Source organism: Salmo salar, chromosome 07 (assembly GCF_965601325.2).
Source record: "Salmo salar chromosome 07, fSalSal1, whole genome shotgun sequence".
NCBI lineage: Eukaryota > Metazoa > Chordata > Actinopteri > Salmoniformes > Salmonidae > Salmo > Salmo salar.
In genome coordinates, this window is record NC_138297.1 from 50,280,996 (window position 1) to 50,304,124 (window position 23,129).

At 49.2% G+C, this 23,129-nt stretch overlaps 1 protein-coding gene across 1 annotated transcript in view; it reads right to left on the reverse strand.

The window, feature by feature from the left end:
- LOC106609432 (N-acetylglucosamine-1-phosphotransferase subunits alpha/beta) overlaps positions 1–23,129 on the reverse strand; it is a 41,203-nt gene that overhangs the window by 13,833 nt on the left and 4,241 nt on the right. Inside the window, exons 8-19 of the mRNA XM_014208266.3 lie at positions 19,984–20,145; positions 19,499–19,678; positions 19,176–19,346; positions 18,841–18,964; positions 18,518–18,715; positions 16,823–17,997; positions 16,408–16,607; positions 15,840–16,059; positions 15,526–15,639; positions 15,341–15,426; positions 14,989–15,087; positions 14,517–14,684 (exon numbers count right to left, since the gene is read on the reverse strand). Of these exons, the coding sequence (XP_014063741.2) occupies positions 14,517–14,684; positions 14,989–15,087; positions 15,341–15,426; positions 15,526–15,639; positions 15,840–16,059; positions 16,408–16,607; positions 16,823–17,997; positions 18,518–18,715; positions 18,841–18,964; positions 19,176–19,346; positions 19,499–19,678; positions 19,984–20,145 (2,897 nt within the window). The remainder of the gene's footprint in view (positions 1–14,516; positions 14,685–14,988; positions 15,088–15,340; positions 15,427–15,525; positions 15,640–15,839; positions 16,060–16,407; positions 16,608–16,822; positions 17,998–18,517; positions 18,716–18,840; positions 18,965–19,175; positions 19,347–19,498; positions 19,679–19,983; positions 20,146–23,129) is intronic.

Genomic DNA, 23,129 nt, shown 5'->3' on the forward strand with positions numbered 1-23,129 from the left:
TCTAGTATAAACCACCCCAGTCCTACCATTCCCCCCTCTCTAGTATAAACCACCCCAGTCCTACCATTCCTCTCTCTCTAGTATAAACCACCCTAGTCCTACCATTCCTCTCTCTCTAGAATAAACCACCCCAGTCCTACCATTCCCCCCTCTAGTATAAACCACCCCGGTCCTACCATTCCTCTCTCTCTCTCTCTCTCTCTCTCTAGTATAAACCACCCCAGTCCTAACTTTCCCCTCTCTCTCTAGTATAAACCACCCCAGTCCTACCATTCCTCTCTCTCTCTAGTATAAACCACACCAGTCCTACCATTCCCCTCCCTCTCTAGAATAAACCACCCCAGTCCTACCATTCCCCTCTCTCTCTAGAATAAACCACCCCAGTCCTACCATTCCCCTCTCTCTCTAGTATAAACCACCCCGGTCCTACCATTCCCCCACTCTCTCTACTATAAACCACCCCGGTCCTACCATTCCCCTGTCTCTGTAGTATAAACCACACCGGTCCTACCATTCCCCACTCTCTCTAGAATAAACCACCCCAGTACTACCATTCCGCTCTCTCTAGTATAAACCACCCCATTCCTACCATTCCACTCTCTCTAGTATAAACCACCCCAGTACTACCATTCCCCTCTCTCTCTAGTATAAACCACCCCAGTCCTACCATTCCCCTCTCTCTCTAGTATAAACCACCCCAGTCCTACCATTCCCCTCTCTCTCTAGTATAAACCACCCCAGTCCTACCATTCCCCTCTATCTCTAGTATAAACCACCCCAGTCCTACCATTCCCCTCTCTCTCTAGTATAAACCAACCCACTCCTACCATTCCCCTCTCTCTAGTATAAACCACCCCGGTCCTACCATTCCCCTCTCTCTAGTATAACCACCCCAGTCCTACCATTCCCCTCTCTCTAGTATAAACCACCCCAGTCCTACCATTCCCCTCTCGTATAAACCACCCCGGTCCTACCATTCCTCTCTCTCTAGAATAAACCACCCCGGTCCTACCATTCCTCTCTCTCTAGTATAAACCACCCCGGTCCTACCATTCCTCTCTCTCTAGAATAAACCACCCCGGTCCTACCATTCCTCTCTCTCTAGTATAAACCAACCAAGTCCTACCATTCCTCTCTCTCTAGAATAAACCACCCCAGTCCTACCATTCCCCTCTCTCTCTAGTATAAACCACCCCAGTCCTACCATTCCCCTCTCTCTAGTATAAACCACCCCAGTCCTACCATTCCCCTCTCTCTAGTATAAACCACCCCAGTCCTACCATTCGACTCTCTCTAGTATAAACCACCCCGGTCCTACCATTCGACTCTCTCTAGTATAAACCACCCCGGTCCTACCATTCCCCCACTCTCTCTACTATAAACCACCCCGGTCCTACCATTCCCCTGTCTCTGTAGTATAAACCACACCGGTCCTACCATTCCCCACTCTCTCTAGAATAAACCACCCCAGTACTACCATTCCGCTCTCTCTAGTATAAACCACCCCATTCCTACCATTCCACTCTCTCTAGTATAAACCACCCCAGTACTACCATTCCCCTCTCTCTCTAGTATAAACCACCCCAGTCCTACCATTCCCCTCTCTCTCTAGTATAAACCACCCCAGTCCTACCATTCCCCTCTCTCTCTAGTATAAACCACCCCAGTCCTACCATTCCCCTCTATCTCTAGTATAAACCACCCCAGTCCTACCATTCCCCTCTCTCTCTAGTATAAACCAACCCACTCCTACCATTCCCCTCTCTCTAGTATAAACCACCCCGGTCCTACCATTCCCCTCTCTCTCTAGTATAAACCACCCCAGTCCTACCATTCCTCTCTCTAGTATAAACCACCCCAGTCCTACCATTCCCCTCTCTAGTATAAACCACCCCGGTCCTACCATTCCCCTCTCTCTAGTATAACCACCCCAGTCCTACCATTCCCCTCTCTCTAGTATAAACCACCCCAGTCCTACCATTCCCCTCTCGTATAAACCACCCCGGTCCTACCATTCCTCTCTCTCTAGAATAAACCACCCCGGTCCTACCATTCCTCTCTCTCTAGTATAAACCACCCCGGTCCTACCATTCCTCTCTCTCTAGAATAAACCACCCCGGTCCTACCATTCCTCTCTCTCTAGTATAAACCAACCAAGTCCTACCATTCCTCTCTCTCTAGAATAAACCACCCCAGTCCTACCATTCCCCTCTCTCTCTAGTATAAACCACCCCGGTCCTACCATTCCTCTCTCTCTAGAATAAACCACCCCAGTCCTACAATTCCCCCCTCTAGTATAAACCACACCGGTCCTACCATTCCCCTCTCTCTCTAGTATAAACCACCCCAGTCCTACCATTCCCCTCTCTAGTATAAACCACCCCAGTCCTACCATTCCCCTCTCTAGTATAAACCACCCCAGTCCTACCATTCCCCTCTCTAGTATAAACCACCCCAGTCCTACCATTCCCCTCTCTAGTATAAACCACCCCAGTCCTACCATTCCCCTCTCTAGTATAAACCACCCCAGTCCTACCATTCCCCTCTCTAGTATAAACCACCCCAGTCCTACCATTCCCCTCTCTCTAGAATAAACCACCCCAGTCCTACCATTCCCCTCTCTCTAGTATAAACCACCCCAGTCCTACCATTCCCCTCTCTCTAGTATAAACCACCCCAGTCCTACCATTCCCCTCTCTCTAGTATAAACGACCCCGGAACTACCATTCACCTCTCTCTAGAATAAACCACCCCAGTCCTACCATTCCCCTCTCTCTAGTATAAACCACCCCAGTCCTACCATTCCCCTCTCTCTAGAATAAACCACCCCAGTCCTACCATTCCCCTCTCTCTAGTATAAAACACCCCGGTCCTACCATTCCCCTCTCTCTAGTATAAACCACCCCAGTCCTACCATTCCTCTCTCTCTAGTATAAACCACCCCAGTCCTACCATTCCCCTCTCTCTAGTATAAACCACCCCAGTCCTACCATTCCCCTCTCTCTAGAATAAACCACCCCAGTCCTACCATTCCCCTCTCTCTAGTATAAACCACCCCAGTCCTACCATTCCTCTCTCTCTCGCTAGTATAAACCACCCCAGTCCTACCATTCCCCCCTCTATAGTATAAACCACCCCAGTCCTACTATTCCTCTCTCTCTAGTATAAACCACCCACGTCCTACCATTCCTCTCTCTCTAGAATAAACCACCCCAGTCCTACCATTCACCTCTCTCTCTCTAGTATAAACCACCCCAGTCCTACCATTCCCCCCTCTCTAGTATAAACCACCCCAGTCCTACCATTCCTCTCTCTCTAGTATAAACCACCCTAGTCCTACCATTCCTCTCTCTCTAGAATAAACCACCCCAGTCCTACCATTCCCCCCTCTAGTATAAACCACCCCGGTCCTACCATTCCTCTCTCTCTCTCTCTCTCTCTCTCTAGTATAAACCACCCCAGTCCTAACTTTCCCCTCTCTCTCTAGAATAAACCACCCCAGTCCTACCATTCCTCTCTCTCTCTAGTATAAACCACACCAGTCCTACCATTCCCCTCCCTCTCTAGAATAAACCACCCCAGTCCTACCATTCCCCTCTCTCTCTAGAATAAACCACCCCAGTCCTACCATTCCCCTCTCTCTCTAGTATAAACCACCCCGGTCCTACCATTCCCCCACTCTCTCTACTATAAACCACCCCGGTCCTACCATTCCCCTGTCTCTGTAGTATAAACCACACCGGTCCTACCATTCCCCACTCTCTCTAGAATAAACCACCCCAGTACTACCATTCCGCTCTCTCTAGTATAAACCACCCCATTCCTACCATTCCACTCTCTCTAGTATAAACCACCCCAGTACTACCATTCCCCTCTCTCTCTAGTATAAACCACCCCAGTCCTACCATTCCCCTCTCTCTCTAGTATAAACCACCCCAGTCCTACCATTCCCCTCTCTCTCTAGTATAAACCACCCCAGTCCTACCATTCCCCTCTATCTCTAGTATAAACCACCCCAGTCCTACCATTCCCCTCTCTCTCTAGTATAAACCAACCCACTCCTACCATTCCCCTCTCTCTAGTATAAACCACCCCGGTCCTACCATTCCCCTCTCTCTAGTATAACCACCCCAGTCCTACCATTCCCCTCTCTCTAGTATAAACCACCCCAGTCCTACCATTCCCCTCTCGTATAAACCACCCCGGTCCTACCATTCCTCTCTCTCTAGAATAAACCACCCCGGTCCTACCATTCCTCTCTCTCTAGTATAAACCACCCCGGTCCTACCATTCCTCTCTCTCTAGAATAAACCACCCCGGTCCTACCATTCCTCTCTCTCTAGTATAAACCAACCAAGTCCTACCATTCCTCTCTCTCTAGAATAAACCACCCCAGTCCTACCATTCCCCTCTCTCTCTAGTATAAACCACCCCGGTCCTACCATTCCTCTCTCTCTAGAATAAACCACCCCAGTCCTACAATTCCCCCCTCTAGTATAAACCACACCGGTCCTACCATTCCCCTCTCTCTCTAGTATAAACCACCCCAGTCCTACCATTCCCCTCTCTCTCTAGTATAAACCACCCCAGTCCTACCATTCCCCTCTCTAGTATAAACCACCCCAGTCCTACCATTCCCCTCTCTAGTATAAACCACCCCAGTCCTACCATTCCCCTCTCTAGTATAAACCACCCCAGTCCTACCATTCCCCTCTCTAGTATAAACCACCCCAGTCCTACCATTCCCCTCTCTAGTATAAACCACCCCAGTCCTACCATTCCCCTCTCTCTAGAATAAACCACCCCAGTCCTACCATTCCCCTCTCTCTAGTATAAACCACCCCAGTCCTACCATTCCCCTCTCTCTAGTATAAACCACCCCAGTCCTACCATTCCCCTCTCTCTAGTATAAACGACCCCGGAACTACCATTCCCCTCTCTCTAGAATAAACCACCCCAGTCCTACCATTCCCCTCTCTCTAGTATAAACCACCCCAGTCCTACCATTCCCCTCTCTCTAGAATAAACCACCCCAGTCCTACCATTCCCCTCTCTCTAGTATAAAACACCCCGGTCCTACCATTCCCCTCTCTCTAGTATAAACCACCCCAGTCCTACCATTCCTCTCTCTCTAGTATAAACCACCCCAGTCCTACCATTCCCCTCTCTCTAGTATAAACCACCCCAGTCCTACCATTCCTCTCTCTCTCGCTAGTATAAACCACCCCAGTCCTACCATTCCCCCCTCTATAGTATAAACCACCCCAGTCCTACCATTCCTCTCTCTCTAGTATAAACCACCCACGTCCTACCATTCCTCTCTCTCTAGAATAAACCACCCCAGTCCTACCATTCACCTCTCTCTCTCTAGTATAAACCACCCCAGTCCTACCATTCCCCCCTCTCTAGTATAAACCACCCCAGTCCTACCATTCCTCTCTCTCTAGTATAAACCACCCTAGTCCTACCATTCCTCTCTCTCTAGAATAAACCACCCCAGTCCTACCATTCCCCCCTCTAGTATAAACCACCCCGGTCCTACCATTCCTCTCTCTCTCTCTCTCTCTCTCTCTAGTATAAACCACCCCAGTCCTAACTTTCCCCTCTCTCTCTAGAATAAACCACCCCAGTCCTACCATTCCTCTCTCTCTCTAGTATAAACCACACCAGTCCTACCATTCCTCTTTCTCTCTAGTATAAACCACACCAGTCCTACCATTCCCCTCCCTCTCTAGAATAAACCACCCCAGTCCTACCATTCCCCTCTCTCTCTAGAATAAACCACCCCAGTCCTACCATTCCCCTCACTCTAGAATAAACCACCCCAGTCCTACCATTCCCCCCTCTCTCTAGTATAAACCACCCCAGTCCTACCATTCCCCTCTCTCTAGTATAAACCACCCCAGTCCTACCATTCCCCTCTCTCTAGTATAAACCACCTCAGTCCTACCATTCCCCTCTCTCTAGTATAAACCACCCCAGTCCTACCATTCCCCTCTCTCTAGTATAAACCACCCCAGTCCTACCATTCCCCTCTCTCTAGTATAAACCACCCCAGTCCTACCATTCCCCTCTCTCTAGTATAAACCACCCCAGTCCTACCATTCCCCTCTCTCTAGTATAAACCACCCCAGTCCTACCATTCCCCTCTCTCTAGTATAAACCACCCCAGTCCTACCATTCCCCTCTCTCTCCCATTCCCCATTCCCCTCTCTCTCTCTAGTATAAACCACCCCATTCCCCTCTCTCTCTCTCTCTCTCTAGTATAAACCACCCCAGTCCTACCATTCCCCTCTCTCTCTCTCTAGTATAAACCACCACAGTCCTACCATTCCCCTCTCTCTCTCTAGTATAAACCACCCCAGTCCTACCATTCCTCTCTCTCTAGTATAAACCACCCCAGTCCTACCATTCCTCTCTCTCTCTCTCTCTCTCTCTAGTATAAACCACTCAAGTCCTACCATTATCCCCTCTCTAGTATAAACCACCCCAGTCCTACCATTCCCCTCTCCCTCTCTAGTATAAACTACCCCAGTCCTACCATTCCCCCCTTTCTAGTATAAACCACCCCAGTCCTACCATTCCCCTCTCTCTAGTATAAAAAACCCCAGTCCTACCATTCCTCTCTCTCTAGTATAAACCACCCCAGTCCTACCATTCCTCTCTCACTCTCTCTCTCTCTCTCCCTCTCTCTCTCTCTCTAGTATAAACCACCCCAGTCCTACCATTCCCCCCTCTCTCTCTCTCTCTCTCTAGTATAAACCACTCAAGTCCTACCATTATCCCCTCTCTAGTATAAACCACCCCAGTCCTACCATTCCCCTCTCCCTCTCTAGTATAAACTACCCCAGTCCTACCATTCCCCCCTTTCTAGTATAAACCACCCCAGTCCTACCATTCCCCTCTCTCTAGTATAAAAAACCCCAGTCCTACCATTCCTCTCTCTCTAGTATAAACCACCCCAGTCCTACCATTCCTCTCTCACTCTCTCTCTCTCTCTCCCTCTCTCTCTCTCTCTAGTATAAACCACCCCAGTCCTACCATTCCCCCCTCTCTAGTATAAACCACCCCAGTCCTACCATTCCCCTCTCTCTAGTATAAACCACCGCAGTCCTACCATTCCTCTCTCTCTAGTATAAACCACCCCAGTCCTACCATTCCCCTCTCTCTCTCTAGTATAAACCACCCAAGTCCTACCATTCCCCTCTCTCTAGTATAAACCACCCCAGTCCTACCATTCCTCTCTCTCTAGTATAAACCACCCCAGTCCTACAATTTCCCGCTCTAGTATAAACCACCCCAGTCCTACCATTCCTCTCTCTCTCTTTAGTATAAACCACCCCAGTCCTACCATTCCTCTCTCTCTCTAGTATAAACCACCCCAGTCCTACCATTCCCCTCTCTAGTATAAACCACCCCAGTCCTACCATTCCCCTCTCTAGTATAAACCACCCCAGTCCTACCATTCCCCTCTCTAGTATAAACCACCCCAGTCCTACCATTCCTCTCTCTCTAGAATAAACCACCCCAGTCCTACCATTCCTCTCTCTCTAGAATAAACCACCCCAGTCCTACCATTCCTCTCTCTCTAGAATAAACCACCCCAGTCCTACCATTCCTCTCTCTCTCTAGTAAAAACCACCCCAGTCCTACCATTCCTCTCTCTCTCTAGTATAAACCACCCCAGTCTTACCATTCCCCTCTCTCTCTAGTATAAACCACCCCAGTCTTACCATTCCCCTCTCTCTAGTATAAACCACCCCAGTCCTACCATTCCCCTCTCTAGTATAAACCAACCCAGTTCTACCATTCCCCCCTCTCTCTAGTATAAACCACCCCAGTCCTACCATTCCCCTCTAGTATAAACCACCCCAGTCCTACCATTCCCCCCTCTCTCTAGTATAAACCACCCCAGTCCTACCATTCCCCCCTTTCTCTAGTATAAACCACCCCAGTCCTACCATTCCCCCCTCTCTCTAGTATAAACCACCCCAGTCCTACCATTCCCCTCTCTCTCTAGTATAAACCACCCCAGTCCTACAATTTCCCGCTCTAGTATAAACCACCCCGGTCCTACCATTCCTCTCTCTCTCTAGTATAAACCACCCCAGTCCTACCATTCCCCTCTCTAGTATAAACCACCCCAGTCCTACCATTCCTCTCTCTCTCTAGAATAAACCACCCCAGTCCTACCATTCCCCTCTCTCTAGAATAAACCACCCCAGTCCTACCATTCCCCTCTCTCTCTCTAGTATAAACCACCCCAGTCCTACCATTCCCCTCTCTCTCTCTAGTATAAACCACCCCAGTCCTACCATTCCCCTCTCTCTAGAATAAACCACCCCAGTCCTACCATTCCCCTCTCTCTCTAGAATAAACCACCCCAGTCCTACCATTCCCCTCTCTCTAGAATAAACCACCCCAGTCCTACCATTCCTCTCTCTAGAATAAACCACCCCAGTCCTACCATTCCTCTCTCCAGTATAAACCACCCCAGTCCTACCATTCCCCTCTCTCTAGAATAAACCACCCCAGTCCTACCATTCCCCTCTCTAGAATAAACCACCCCAGTCCTACCATTCCCCTCTCTCTAGAATAAACCACCCCAGTCCTACCATTCCCCTCTCTCTAGAATAAACCACCCCAGTCCTACCATTCCCCTCTATCTAGAATAAACCACCCGAGTCCTACCATTCCCCTCTCTCTAGAATAAACCACCCCAGTCCTACCATTCCTCTCTCTAGTATAAACCACCCCAGTCCTACCATTCCTCTCTCTAGTATAAACCACCCCAGTCCTACCATTCCTCTCTCTAGTATAAACCACCCCAGTCCTACCATTCCTCTCTCTAGTATAAACCACCCCAGTCCTACCATTCCCCTCTCTCTAGAATAAACCACCCCAGTCCTACCATTCCCCTCTCTCTAGAATAAACCACCCCAGTCCTACCATTCCCCTCTGGTATAAACCACCCCAGTCCTACCATTCCTCTCTCACTCTAGTATAAACCACCCCAGTCCTACCATTCCCCTCTCTCTTGAATAAACCACCCCAGTCCTACCATTCCCCTCTCTAGTATAAACCACCCCAGTCCTACCATTCCCCTCTCTCTCTAGTATAAACCACCCCAGTCCTACCATTCCCCCCTCTCTCTAGTATAAACCACCCGAGTCCTACCATTCCCCTCTCTCTAGTATAAACCACCCCAGTCTTACCATTCCCCTCTCTCTAGAATAAACCACCCCAGTCCTACCATTCCCCTCTCTCTAGTATAAACCACCCCAGTCCTACCATTCCCCTCTCTCTAGAATAAACCACCCCAGTCCTACCATTCCCCTCTCTCTAGTATAAACCACCCCAGTCCTACCATTCCCCTCTCTCTAGTATAAACCACCCCAGTCTTACCATTCCCCTCTCTCTAGTATAAACCACCCCAGTCCTACCATTCCCCTCTCTCTAGAATAAACCACCCCAGTCCTACCATTCCCCTCTCTCTAGTATAAACCACCCCAGTCCTACCATTCCTCTCTCTCTAGAATAAACCACCCCAGTCCTACCATTCCCCCCTCTAGTATAAACCACCCCGGTCCTACCATTCCTCTCTCTCTCTCTCTCTCTCTCTCTCTCTCTCTCTCTCTAGTATGAACCACCCCAGTCCTACCATTCCCCTCTCTCTCTAGAATAAACCACCCCAGTCCTACCATTCCTCTCTCTCTCTAGTATAAACCACCCCAGTCCTACCATTCCCCTCTCTCTCTAGAATAAACCACCCCAGTACTACCATTCCCCTCTCTCTCTAGAATAAACCACCCCAGTCCTACCATTCCCCTCTCTCTCTAGAATAAACCACCCCAGTCCTACCATTCCCCCCTCTCTCTAGTATAAACCACCCCAGTCCTACCATTCCCACCTCTCTAGTATAAACCACCCCAGTCCTACCATTCCCCTCTCTCTAGTATAAACCACCCCAGTCCTACCATTCCCCTCTCTCTAGTATAAACCACCCCAGTCCTACCATTCCCCTCTCTCTAGTATAAACCACCCCAGTCCTACCATTCCCCTCTCTCTAGTATAAACCACCCCAGTCCTACCATTCCCCTCTCTCTAGTATAAACCACCCCAGTCCTACCATTCCCCTCTCTCTAGTATAAACCACCCCAGTCCTACCATTCCTCTCTCTAGTATAAACCACCCCAGTCCTACCATTCCCCTCTCTCTAGTATAAACCACCCCAGTCCTACCATTCCCCTCTCTCTAGAATAAACCACCCCAGTCCTACCATTCCCCTCTCTCTAGAATAAACCACCCCAGTCCTACCATTCCCCTCTGGTATAAACCACCCCAGTCCTACCATTCCTCTCTCACTCTAGTATAAACCACCCCAGTCCTACCATTCCCCTCTCTCTTGAATAAACCACCCCAGTCCTACCATTCCCCTCTCTAGTATAAACCACCCCAGTCCTACCATTCCCCTCTCTAGTATAAACCACCCCAGTCCTACCATTCCCCCCTCTCTCTAGTATAAACCACCCCAGTCCTACCATTCCCCTCTCTCTAGAATAAACCACCCCAGTCCTACCATTCCCCTCTCTCTAGTATAAACCACCCCAGTCCTACCATTCCCCTCTCTCTAGTATAAACCACCCCAGTCCTACCATTCCCCTCTCTCTAGTATAAACCACCCCAGTCCTACCATTCCCCTCTCTCTAGTATAAACCACCCCAGTCCTACCATTCCTCTAGTATAAACCACCCCAGTCCTACCATTCCCCTCTCTCTCTAGTATAAACCACCCCAGTCCTACCATTCCCCTCTCTCTCTAGTATAAACCAACCCACTCCTACCATTCCCATCTCTCTAGTATAAACCACCCCAGTCCTACCATTCCCCTCTCTCTCTAGTATAAACCACCCCAGTCCTACCATTCCTCTCTCTAGTATAAACCACCCCAGTCCTACCATTCCCCTCTCTAGTATAAACCACCCCGGTCCTACCATTCCCCTCTCTCTAGTATAACCACCCCAGTCCTACCATTCCCCTCTCTCTAGTATGAACCACCCCAGTCCTACCATTCCCCTCTCTCTAGTATGAACCACCCCAGTCCTACCATTCCTCTCTCTCTAGAATAAACCACCCCGGTCCTACCATTCCTCTCTCTCTAGTATAAACCACCCCGGTCCTACCATTCCTCTCTCTCTAGAATAAACCACCCCGGTCCTACCATTCCTCTCTCTCTAGTATAAACCAACCAAGTCCTACCATTCCTCTCTCTCTAGAATAAACCACCCCAGTCCTACCATTCCCCTCTCTCTCTCTAGTATAAACCACCCCGGTCCTACAATTCCTCTCTCTCTAGAATAAACCACCCCAGTCCTACAATTCCCCCCTCTAGTATAAACCACACCGGTCCTACCATTCCCCTCTCTCTCTAGTATAAACCACCCCAGTCCTACCATTCCCCTCTCTAGTATAAACCACCCCAGTCCTACCATTCCTCTCTCTCTAGTATAAACCAGCCACGTCCTACCATTCCTCTCTCTCTAGTATAAACCACCCACGTCCTACCATTCCTCTCTCTCTAGAATAAACCACCCCAGTCCTACCATTACCCCCTCTCTAGTATAAACCACCCCAGTCCTACCATTCCCCTCTCTCTAGTATAAACCACCCCAGTCCTACCATTCCCCTCTCTCTCTCTAGTATAAACTACCCCAGTCCTACCATTCCCCCCTTTCTAGTATAAACCACCCCAGTCCTACCATTCCCCTCTCTCTAGTATAAAAAACCCCAGTCCTACCATTCCTCTCTCTCTAGTATAAACCACCCCAGACCTACCATTCCTCTCTCACTCTCTCTCTCTCTCTCTCTCTCTCTCTCTCTCTCTCGTATAAACCACCCCAGTCCTACCATTCCCCCCTCTCTAGTATAAACCACCCCAGTCCTACCATTCCCCTCTCTCTAGTATAAACCACCCCAGTCCTACCATTCCTCTCTCTCTAGTATAAACCACCCCAGTCCTACCATTCCCTTCTCTCTCTCTAGTATAAACCACCCCAGTCCTACCATTCCCCTCTCTCTAGTATAAAACAACCCAGTCCTACCATTCCTCTCTCTCTAGTATAAACCCCCCCAGTCCTACCATTTCCCGCTCTAGTATAAACCACCCCAGTCCTACCATTCCTCTCTCTCTCTTTAGTATAAACCACCCCAGTCCTACCATTCCTCTCTCTCTCTAGTATAAACCACCCCAGTCCTACCATTCCCCTCTCTAGTATAAACCACCCCAGTCCTACCATTCCCCTCTCTAGTATAAACCACCCCAGTCCTACCATTCCCCTCTCTAGTATAAACCACCCCAGTCCTACCATTCCCCTCTCTAGTATAAACCACCCCAGTCCTACCATTCCCCTCTCTAGTATAAACCACCCCAGTCCTACCATTCCCCTCTCTAGTATAAACCACCCCAGTCCTACCATTCCTCTCTCTCTAGAATAAACCACCCCAGTCCTACCATTCCTCTCTCTCTAGAATAAACCACCCCAGTCCTACCATTCCTCTCTCTCTCTCTCTAGTATAAACCACCCCAGTCTTACCATTCCCCTCTCTCTCTAGTATAAACCACCCCAGTCTTACCATTCCCCTCTCTCTAGTATAAACCACCCCAGTCCTACCATTCCCCTCTCTAGTATAAACCAACCCAGTTCTACCATTCCCCCCTCTCTCTAGTATAAACCACCCCAGTCCTACCATTCCCCTCTAGTATAAACCACCCCAGTCCTACCATTCCCCCCTCTCTCTAGTATAAACCACCCCAGTCCTACCATTCCCCCCTCTCTCTAGTATAAACCACCCCAGTCTTACCATTCCCCTCTCTCTAGTATAAACCACCCCAGTCCTACCATTCCCCTCTCTAGTATAAACCAACCCAGTTCTACCATTCCCCCCTCTCTCTAGTATAAACCACCCCAGTCCTACCATTCCCCTCTAGTATAAACCACCCCAGTCCTACCATTCCCCCCTCTCTCTAGTATAAACCACCCCAGTCCTACCATTCCCCCCTCTCTCTAGTATAAACCACCCCAGTCCTACCATTCCCCCCTCTCTCTAGTATAAACCACCCCAGTCCTACCATTCCCCTCTCTCTCTAGTATAAACCACCCCAGTCCTACCATTCCCCTCTCTCTCTAGTATAAACCACCCCAGTCCTACAATTTCCCGCTCTAGTATAAACCACCCCGGTCCTACCATTCCTCTCTCTCTCTAGTATAAACCACCCCAGTCCTACCATTCCCCTCTCTAGTATAAACCACCCCAGTCCTACCATTCCTCTCTCTCTCTAGAATAAACCACCCCAGTCCTACCATTCCCCTCTCTCTAGAATAAACCACCCCAGTCCTACCATTCCCTTCTCTCTCTCTAGTATAAACCACCCCAGTCCTACCATTCCCCTCTCTCTCTCTAGTATAAACCACCCCAGTCCTACCATTCCCCTCTCTCTAGAATAAACCACCCCAGTCCTACCATTCCCCTCTCTCTAGTATAAACCACCCCAGTCTTACCATTCCCCTCTCTCTAGTATAAACCACCCCAGTCCTACCATTCCCCTCTCTCTAGAATAAACCACCCCAGTCCTACCATTCCCCTCTCTCTAGTATAAACCACCCCAGTCCTACCATTCCCCTCTCTCTAGAATAAACCACCCCAGTCCTACCATTCCCCTCTCTCTAGTATAAACCACCCCAGTCCTACCATTCCCCTCTCTCTAGAATAAACCACCCCAGTCCTACCATTCCCCTCTCTCTAGTATAAACCACCCCAGTCCTACCATTCCCCTCTCTCTAGTATAAACCACCCCAGTCCTACCATTCCCCTCTCTCTCTAGTATAAACCACCCCAGTCCTACCATTCCCCCCTCTCTCTAGTATAAACCACCCCAGTCCTACCATTCCCCTCTCTCTAGTATAAACCACCCCAGTCTTACCATTCACCTCTCTCTAGTATAAACCACCCCAGTCCTACCATTCCCCTCTCTCTAGAATAAACCACCCCAGTCCTACCATTCCCCTCTCTCTAGTATAAACCACCCCAGTCCTACCATTCCCCTCTCTCTAGTATAAACCACCCCAGTCCTACCATTCCCCTCTCTCTAGTATAAACCACCCCAGTCCTACCATTCCCCTCTCTCTAGTATAAACCACCCCAGTCCTACCATTCCCCCCTCTCTCTAGTATAAACCACCCCAGTCCTACCATTCCCCCCTCTCTCTAGTATAAACCACCCCAGTCCTACCATTCCCCTCTCTCTAGTATAAACCACCCCAGTCTTACCATTCACCTCTCTCTAGTATAAACCACCCCAGTCCTACCATTCCCCTCTCTCTAGAATAAACCACCCCAGTCCTACCATTCCCCTCTCTCTAGTATAAACCACCCCAGTCCTACCATTCCCCTCTCTCTAGTATAAACCACCCCAGTCCTACCATTCCCCTCTCTCTAGTATAAACCACCCCAGTCCTACCATTCCTGGAGCTCTCCCATGTGGAGGAAGCGGTTGCGGTATTCTCTGGGCAGCTCGAACTGGGAGGTCAGGGGGAACATGGACTCATAGAAGTCCCTCAGCACCGCCTTAACAGTCCCTGCGTCTTTATGGCTGTGGTCAATGTTGTCGTTTAGACATATGAACTTCCTGTGAGGAAACACAGTGATGTGGTCTGATCATAATCAACAACATCATGGTCAAATGAAAAGGTAGTGTAACAATAAAACAGGAAGAAGTAGTACATATTAATTAGGCAGGCACTTGGCTGGACACCTACAGAAAGTACAGAGATGATGATACTTTTGGGGGGGGGGGGGGGGGTGCTCATCTTTGTTCTGTTACACACAAGTGTGTAATGGTGTTCAGCGCCCCTGGACAGATCTTTCACCTCAGCCGCTCCAGTATTCAAACCAGTGACCTTTCGGTTACTGGCCCAACGCTCTAACCTCACCTGGGGTTCTTCCTGATGTCATCCAGCTGGCCCACCACATGGGACACGTTGGTCCGCACCATCTTAAAGGCTATCTCCTCCTCGCCCATTATCTCAAACCTGTCAAAGGAGAGGTTTCCATGTTTACTGTGATCTTAAATATGATCAGGATATCCGGAGAAAATGTAGGATGGGTGATATATATAGATTAAGGACAGTGGATGACGGTCGAGAACAGGACTTGATTTTATTTTTATAGACCCAACCACCCCCTCTTCAGAGGACAAAAAATAAATGTTTTTACAGCATTTTCATTTGTTGTTACACACATTTGATATATAGATGTTTTCTTATTTTTTAGAACAGGACTCACTTGTACTTGTTCTGGTCTTTGAAGGCTTTGTGGATGCGCTCTGTGACGGCTTTACAGTGGACCACCAGACCTTTAGTGACGGGAGGCTGTGGATTCAAATACACGAATCAGTCTCTGCACCTCAAGTCTACTACAGCTTAGAAATGTTGTTGGGCCACAGCACAGAGGCCGTGTAGAGTAGTCACCATGCTGGCTTCGTAGTATGCCTCCTGTGTAGGGCTAACGATATGTAGCTGGGTCAGGTTGGTGGGCAGCGTCTTAGAACAGTTGATCAGCAGCTGCTCCAGACCTGTCAGATCCTGCAACACGCCACACGCTAACACAACCTCACTGTACCACTGGTTTGAGATCAGCTTTTAAAACGGGAGTAAAACCGGGGTCGGTATTCATAAAGTGTCTCAGAGTAGATGTGCAGATCTATGATCACTTTGGCCTTAGATGATAGATAACATGGACACAACGGGGACCTGATCTTCTACACCCAGACTTCTCTACTGACCTGCAGGTTGAGGGGGAGCTCATGGATTCGAGTGGCCAGCGTTCGGATCTCGCGGTCAGAGAGAACGCCGGAGTGGTCCGTGTCGATCTCGTCAAACACCTGCGAGACGTTGAGCGGCTGCAGGGCCGACATCAGGAAGTAGAAGTAGGAGAACGAAAACTGCATGTCCTCCGGGTGACGCACGCGGTGGGACGACGTCAGGTCAAACGCCTGTGGGAATCTGAAAGATGGAGACATTCACATATCAGTTCGTTCAGCAACGGCAGGTAGCCTAGTGGTTCGAGCGTTGGACTAGTAACCGAAAGGTTGCAAGATCGAATCCCAGAGCTGACAAGGTAAAAGTCTGTCGTTCTGCCCCTGAACAAGGCAGTTAACCCATTGTTCCTAGGCCGTCATTGAAAATAAGAATTTGTTCTTAACTGACTTGCCTAGTTAAATAAAAATAAAAATTCACTTTAACGAGGTAAACAAATGAGTGCTCCTGTTAGACAAGCACTCACAACAGCTTCTTCGGTCTTCTATATTACTACCCAGTATTTCCCATATGACATAATTTCCTGCTACTCACATGTCCTGGAGCTCCTGCATGATGAGCCTGTCGATCATGTGGGGCATGTGGGCGGGGACCTTGCGGGAGGTGAAGCCAAACTGGCCGTTGAGTAGCTTGTTGACGTAGCGGAGGGAGTCGGCGAAGGTGTCCTGCAGCTTCCGGCCAGCGGCGGCGCTGTCTGCCTGGTACGCCAGCTCTCCCTCCAGACGCTCCTCCTCCTATAGGAGCCATAGAAAGAGCCAGAAAGCAATAAGAGAATACACAATTAACATTCTGATCAAATTCAGATAACATTCAGATTCCCATTTACATTTGGAATATTAAAAGTTTAACAGTTTCTGAGTAAAGTGTTTGCGATTCAATCCAATGCACAGTTGCTCTCGATTCTATGTTCTTCACCTTGTGACATTATTACAACCCAACCCCAGCTCACCTCCAGCAGGTCCTGGAAGTACTTCCGTCTCTCCCAGGGCAGGAAGCCTCTGTCTGAGGAGGTGTAGTGCTGCAGCTTCCTGCCCACAGGAACCCCACGGACGCCCTCTGCTCCTTCCTTCGGTCCCTTCTCGGCCCCTGCCCGCTGCTGCGATTGGCGCTCTGAGCCCTTGGCTTTGGACATGTTGCCCACCAGGGTGGTCAGCAGCTTGGAGGACGGTGGAGGTCTCTCTGTGGGGGTGGTGTCCTGGGCTTTAGCGGCTTTCGTAAACTCCCCATCCACTAGAACTGGGATGGGGGTTGCTGGAGTCTTCTGTGCTTTCTGTTTCTCTTTCTCACCAGCGATGCTCGACTTGGGCGCCTCTGGTGCCTTGGTTCCATCTGGCTCTTTCGTCTTCTCTGCTCCGTTTCTTTCTGGATTGTGTTGTGCTACTGGGTTAGCCTCCACTAGCTGTGGTGTGTCTTCCTCTCTCCTCACCACATGTCCTACTAGGTCTTTAAAAGGGTTGTCCTGGGGTTTGATCTGGTCAGCTGGTGTTAACCTGGGGCCCTGATTGGCCAGAGCCTTGTACGGCCCCAGCAGTATAGCCTTGGTGAGGTTATAACCCTTCATAGTGATGTCACCCACCAGGAGCTTTCCTTGCAGCCTCTGAAGCTCACTCTGCAAGGCCACCGGTAGCAGGGACACGTTTAGCACAGGCACATCCACAATCACCTCATTTTCCCCAGGTGGCCTCTTCAGGACTCGGGGACCTTGTTTCTCCAGAGGGACATCCTCAAAAGGGACCTCCGGCTCTGCGGTGGCGGTGGTGGGCTTGGCCTCTTTGGATTCATCTTTGTGGAGTGGGCCGGACACGGACACGTTGGGCTGGGGGAGCTGGCGGGTGTCCACAGCCACGCTGAAGGTCAGGGAGAACTCCTTGTCGTCATCCCCTCGGACAGTGAGGTTGTAGTGGACCAGCGAGGCATTGTGGCCCGAGTGGAGGAGCAGGTGGACCGTCTTCCACTTATTGGCCACCGAGGTATGGCGCACGGCCGGGTTGTCGCTGACCTGGGCCTCGGTCACCCGGCGAGCCACGCCTGCAAAGCTGAAGTATGGCCTGGTCTCGCCCACCGGCAGGGTGTACAGGGTCCTGTTCTTCAGCAGGGTGACGCTGTAGAGCTGGTTAAAATGATCTATCACACACACACACGATTATCACTGCTCTTCCACCTCACTGGATGAGCTAACGTGACCAGACCAGGAAAAACACTTGGCCGACATTCTGCACATTTTCTCATCAATGAAACATTAGATCTCAGAGTCTTCTCTTCACAAAAGTAGAATCTGTTACGAACAAATTGCACTAAGTTTTGTAGACTTGACACTGTGCCAAAGTTTGTTTTTTTAATTACGTTGTTTAAAAGGAGTGCGCGGGCGAATTGAGTTATTGTACATGCGCACTTCACAGAGTAGGCGTTCCCTCACGGAAAATATGTAAACTCATGTTAAAACGCGCAAATAGGATCTGGCTAGCTCGTGTTTGGCACCGCCCACCTCTTTGCTTGTTCTGCCCACTGTGCTCATTTTCTCCCATTGTAAACGGCACATAACGTATCTTGGGTTAGTTATCAATATCTTTGTTATAAATAAAGGACAGAGTTTGAGGTCAGGTGATTAAGAAAAACTCCTGGCCCTACTTCAGCTCACACTCACCTTGTCCACAGTCGCCCGCGTCGAAGCCACAGGAGAGCACGTTGCAGGCCTGGTCGCAGAACTTGTCTGCCAGCCAGGAGTTGGCACAGCCTTGGCTACAGCTGGACACGCCCCCAATGCCACCTAGACCTCCTGCAAACTGCCAGGGTTGATTACCCACTCCGCCCACACCGGTCCCAAACCGGCTGCCCCCAGCTCCTGTGTGGTGAGATGGAGAAGAGGAAGAACATCAAGCTCAGTGAACGACGAGTTGTGACGGAGGAGAGAAGGGAAGAAGGAGAAGAGGCAGACTGGTACAGGGAGGGATAAGGAGTGATTGTCACCCAGGCAGTCGCCACCATCCCAGTCACAGGCGGAGTTGTTGCAGGCCTTGTCACAGTAGCCATCTTTGATCCAGGAGCCTGGACAACCTTCAGCACAGTTAGGGACCGGCCAGGTGAGGTACACCTGTAGGGAGAGAGGACAGGTGAGGTACAGTAGGGATGTTAAGACAATATTACAATATACAAAATAGCAGAACTATTCCACAAAACATAACCCAATCTCATGCCAGCGAGATATTTATATGAAACGATCAAGTCTACATTAGCACAAACTTGAGCTAGTGAGCTAAATTCAAGACTGTGCATCTAGTAACACTTGAAGTCTAGACCCGAACCTTCTGTCCTTTGGAGTGACTGAAGAAGTCATCAGGCCACACGTCCTTCCCGAACATGACGTCGTCGTTGAGGTAGATGAACTTCTGAGACAGGCCTGGGATTCGGTGGATGTGGGTCTCAATGGCAGGGGAACTGAAGGTGGGCAGGTGGGTGAGGTTCTGGAAGACATCCTACACAGGAGAGACAATCATATGGCAACTTGGATTTTTTTTTCCCTAACTGCAGGCCCAGAATTCTTCCTGATCCGGTCACAACATCCCATATGTTCTGTTATTGTCAACAATCATATCTGTGAGAGTAGTACTGTAGGACTCAGGTGTACCTGGTGTGTTACCACGGTGACACGGGGGTTGTCCAGGTTCAGCCAGGAGGGGATCTGCCCATTGGTCACGATGAAGATATGCCGCACCCAGGGGGCGTGTCTCTCCACCGAGCGCAGCGAATAGCGCAGCTCCTCGTTGTCCTCGAAGCGACTGGCCGAGACGTCCTCGTCCTGCTTGGACTAGGGGGGGGGGGCAGAGAGCAGAGCAGAGGGGTCTGAGACATGCTTTTACCATGCTCTGAAAAGAGACCAATCCAAAATGTTAGCACTACATGTCATTGTTTTCTACCTATTCGACCGTGAGGATAAAATACAATGGAAGTTCTCAGTCCAGCAGTTTAGTTTCACTCAGTGATACCTACTACACCATGAATGGACAGTGGAACTGCATTAGACAAGAGTTAGCGCTCCTCTTTAGCTTGTCATACACTGTGGATCTTCCCTGATAGATAGTGAGTGACGGGGACAGAAGAGTGAGGGTTTACCTGGGTGATGGCAGTCAGGTCCCAGAAAAGATACGCAGCGCTGATGGTCAGCTCTTTCCCGTCCAGGGTCAGGTTCTTTTTGGCCTGCTGGGTCAGGTCAGTAAAGTCCTGAGGGCTGTTCAGATGGAGCAGGGCGATACTGGCCTCCGTATACAGCTGGAACTACGGGAGAGAGAGACAGAAACATGTCATTGTGGCACCAGAGACAGCAGATGCTACTCAGCATAGCTGCGCCATGAGGAAACAATTCAAGTATGACAGCCTTTATTTGGAGCCAAGGACACAACCTCCACAACAAGACAAACAGACATCAAGCCAGATATATTTTAATGAACCACGTTAGACGTAGTGGCCATGTCAAAGGTTATATGACGCGGGGCCTAAAATCCATTATTGTGACTTTGGTTACCGCTCCTGTCCCTGGGAAGAATTCCGCGTGGCAGAGATGACAAACAAAGCCATCACATGACGGGTGCATACACAGACTACCAGGCTGAACGTGAGCTGGGTTCAAAGCAATTTGATTTTGATGTTGACCTATAACCTCTGACCCGTGGCCAGTTTAAAGGATGGAACCACATCAAAGCAGAGGACTCATCACCACCAACCATGACTACTGTACCCTTCAAGAGAGAATACCCCACAGTCATGCCTGTGTGGATATGGAAACGAGAGTGAATGTGAGCGAGCGAACAAGCGTGTGTGTGGCAGGGAGGGAGGAAGGAAAGAGTGGGGGGGTCTTGGAAAGTTCTGTGATGTCATTTCTGTGTGGAATGGAAGGCATGGCTCGGTATCCTTGCGTGTACGTGTGTCATCTCAGTCGTTGCCTCTCATAACCCTCTGTCCCGAATCCCTCATCTCCTTAGTCCCTAGCCTTCCAGACAACCCACAAACCACTGAGCCAGAACCCAAACACCTTACTACTGCATGTCTCCCTCTCAGCCATTGACATGTTGTTTTTTTCTCTGCTCCTGTTGTTATAGAAATCCCCAAGATGAGGCAGGGACAGCCAACTGGAGATCACATTTCCATTTTTATTAGCCCCTTTTATAGGAGCTGTTAACACACAGCTCCATGTGTCTGTACAAGTGCACGCACACACCTCCATGTCACGGTAACGCAAAGACAATAGTAAACATGGCTTTATATAGCTTTACTAGGAAAGGCTTTGGCTATTGGCAGTAACATCAACATTCTCGTCCACATCTGCCTGTCAGCAGCCCGTCAAAAGATGCAGGCGTTTAGTTGAAGTATTTAAGGTCATGTCATGCCCGTTATCGTGAGCCAATGTCAATAGTGACAAGAGGTTACAAACATCAGCTGTTTTTCCTACTCCTGACATTTTAAACTATGTCATTACTGTTTAAAAACGTCATTAGTCAGTTGAGACAAAGGTGTATACGTACAAACCACAAAAACACTGAAACCTTGAACCACATGCTCTGGAAGCAAAAAGCTGAAGCCTAAATATACCTAACCTGGGTAGCCCAAACCAAATATTGTGTGAATCACGAGAGTCCAACACACACAAGAGCCCAGTAAATATTTTCACACAACTAAAATGAGTCCGAGCAAGACGTCACAGTAGTGTTGAGTGAGGGGGGAGGCTTCATAATGTCCTACGATCATCGAGCCAGCCCCCCCCCCCCACGTCTCAGACTCTACAGCAGGGATCACCAACTAGATTGAGCTGATTTTGTTCTTGAGGATGGCTGGCGGGCCAAAACATAATTACAAATCATTTGTAGACTGCAAATTGACCGTAAGAAGCCCAAACAGATGTAATATTTGACTAAAACATCATTATAAACCTTGCTTAAGTTTGTAAACGATCACGTGACTCTATTAAGAGTGGGAATACTTGGGAACACGTTTCCCCAGATTAAAAACACTCGGAGTTAATTTCCTGGTGTTTTAACAGTATTTTCTGTCCAACAATAAATGATTAAAAAAAGATATAATATTTTGGAGGCCGCCAGTTGGGGTACCCTTGTCTACAATATAACCAGGGGGCCATTCCAGTCATATGATGAAGGCCAGTGAGGTGAACGGGGAAATGATGCGTCTATGGATTCCCCGTGGCCTGGCTCGTCGAGCGATAATGCCGCAGTTCCTGGCACACGTCTTCAATATCAGCATGGGTTTGAATCCAGTCTACTGCCCTTTGATACAATCTCGCTCCATCGTTCCCCACGGTCATAATCTTGCACTATCTGTTCAACAGAAAGCTGAAATACCTAAAAAAGGATATACATGAACAAAAGATGTAAGGATTTCCCACCAAAATAGTACTACTGTGTGACTGTCATGGCTTTGAATGTAGCTATACTTTACTGCTTCTATTTATTTACTATTTTAGTCTATTCTCTACATACACACTAGCTGCACATTCTAACCTCGAGAACATAAACAATAGGCTATCCTATACAAGTTAGCTATAAATGAATAACACACACACGTGTGAATGACAACATGCCAGTTAGAGGAACACACAAACAGAGGGCAGTATTTTCTAGGTGACAGTGTGAGCAGATGGGGGTCGTGGGGCAGCTTTCATCACCATTACACTCAGTTTAACACTGTCTATAAATACTGTCCGTCTCTCAGCACCACCACCCTGCCCATCCCTCTCTCCCCCTCCGTCTCTCTGCATTCTGCCCATCCCTCTCCCTCCGTCTCTCTGCATTCTGCCCATCCCTCTCCCTCCGTCTCTCTGCATTCTGCTCATCCCTCTTCACAGAATCGGCCCGACAGCACCAGGAAGACCACTGAAACTGGATCCCTGCATTGTGCTACTGACAGACGGATGAACCACCCCCACCTTCCTGAACCTCCTGTCCCCATACACTCTGCTTATAAAGGCTACCTCACCTGTGGGGGCTGTAGAAAGGTCTATGTGAGACAGAGGGAGTGAGTGGGTGGAATAGAAAGAGAAAACAGAGGGGGTTAGAGAAGGGAAGGTCAGTAAAATCCTGGTGACCTTTCAGTGTGCTGCCTGCCACCACGCCACCCACAACAGTTGTTCTAATGTTAACCCCCTTGGCCGCTCCCCAAGATAGGGTTTCACCCTAATACCCTTCTGTTATCACATGACCCCCGACGAGACAGAGACAGACAGAGAGAGAGAGAAAAGAGAAGGAGAGAGG